The sequence below is a fragment of the Haplochromis burtoni genome, unplaced genomic scaffold, assembly GCF_018398535.1.
Source record: "Haplochromis burtoni strain Fernald_Lab_line unplaced genomic scaffold, NCSU_Asbu1 Contig_2164, whole genome shotgun sequence".
Taxonomy (NCBI): Eukaryota; Metazoa; Chordata; class Actinopteri; order Cichliformes; family Cichlidae; genus Haplochromis; species Haplochromis burtoni.
This window is the reverse complement of record NW_024584525.1, coordinates 14,192-15,659: the sequence shown is the minus strand read 5'-3', so window position 1 is coordinate 15,659 and position 1,468 is coordinate 14,192. Positions and strand designations below refer to the sequence as shown.

General features: G+C 41.7%; 1 protein-coding gene across 1 annotated transcript; it reads left to right on the top strand.

The window, feature by feature from the left end:
* Positions 1–890: 890 nt before the first annotated feature.
* Positions 891–1,050, top strand: LOC106632957 (CD226 antigen; the record flags this gene model as incomplete). The annotated part of the gene is given in 1 exon segment (XM_014331713.2): positions 891–1,050. A coding segment is annotated over 1 exon segment (84 nt), but the record flags the coding sequence as incomplete, so codon positions are not given.
* Positions 1,051–1,468: the final 418 nt, after the last annotated feature.

Genomic DNA, 1,468 nt, shown 5'->3' with positions numbered 1-1,468 from the left:
CACGCTCAGTTGATTTTTCTAGTCGGCGCACTCATTTCCTCCATTACCCAGGCAGTACCGTCGCTGGCTGCTTCCCAAACAAACACACGTGCGGCTTGGCACTTGTGCTGTACGTAACAAGTCACGCGACGTGACGCTGCGGCTGTGATTGGTTCGGCTCTGCGCTACTTAATTTGGATTGGCTGACCTTTTTTTTTTTTTTTTTTTAAGAGGACAAGAGCGGCGAGGTCTATCGCGATAGTTTAATTTCTCTATCGAGTAAAAGTTATATCGCGAAACATATCGTTATCGTTCTATCGCCCAGCTCTACTTTGAATTTCTGTGTTTTTCCCCTGAACTTTAAAATATGAGCAAAAAGAAACGACCCATAAAGTGTCAAGTGATAGTGAAGGCGTGGTGGTGATACTGAAGTATTACTGAGGAAAAAGGAGTTCGAGTGGGGCTGTAAGAGGTTAGTGATGTAAGGAGCCAGGCATGATGGAAACAGAAACAGGATGATATGACCTTGAATTCAATTCTAAACCTCACAGGCAACATGGGGCAATCGTGGCTCAAGAGTTGGGCGTTCGTCCTGTAATCAGAAGGTTGCCGGTTGGAGCCCCGGCTCCGACAGTCTCGGTCGTTGTGTCCTTGGGCACAACAACGGGCAAGACACTTCACCCGTTGCCTACTGGTGGTGGTCAGAGGGCCCGGTGGCGCCAGTGTCCAGCAGCCTCACCTCTGTCAGTGCGCCCAGGGTGGCTGTGGCTACACTGTAGCTTGCCATCACCACAATGTGTGCGTGGATGATTGTGTATAGTGTAAAGTGCTATACAAATACAGGCCATTTACCATTTTTACCATAACTAATGGAGAGATGATAAAATAGGTGCAATGTGATGTCTTTTTCAGGTACCTGTGAGGACCCTGGCAGCAAAATTCTGAACAACCTGGAGACGGGACAGAGAAGGCCAACTGAGACTAGTATAAACTGAAATACAGAGGTCCAAAGGGGGGGTGTTAATTTATTACATTGATTGGAAAATAAGAAGACAGCTTTTTTTTTTTTTTTAACCATCCAATTAATTTACTTGTCAAAACAAAGTCAAGTCAAGAGAGCAATGTCTATTTATTCCCATTTAGTTGAAGAAAACCCTTTTAATAACTTAGTTAATTTTTTAAATACCACGCCTGTTCAATACAGGCCCCCACATGCATGTATAATTCATTATTGTTTTTGCTAGTGATTATGAAGACATATATACCCTACCCATTAACCACCAAGTAGTTTTAGGTGGGGGTAATCCAGTGTAAAAACATAAATAAAAATGCCAGAAAAAAATCATTAATTACATTATTATTTGTTAAAACAAATTATCATGACAAATTATTTAATTTTTATGTATCTATTTTTTAATTCCCACTTACATTTGGTGTAAATAACACGTAAACATCAGGAGAAAAGTATGCAGCTTCACTGTAGCCAGTG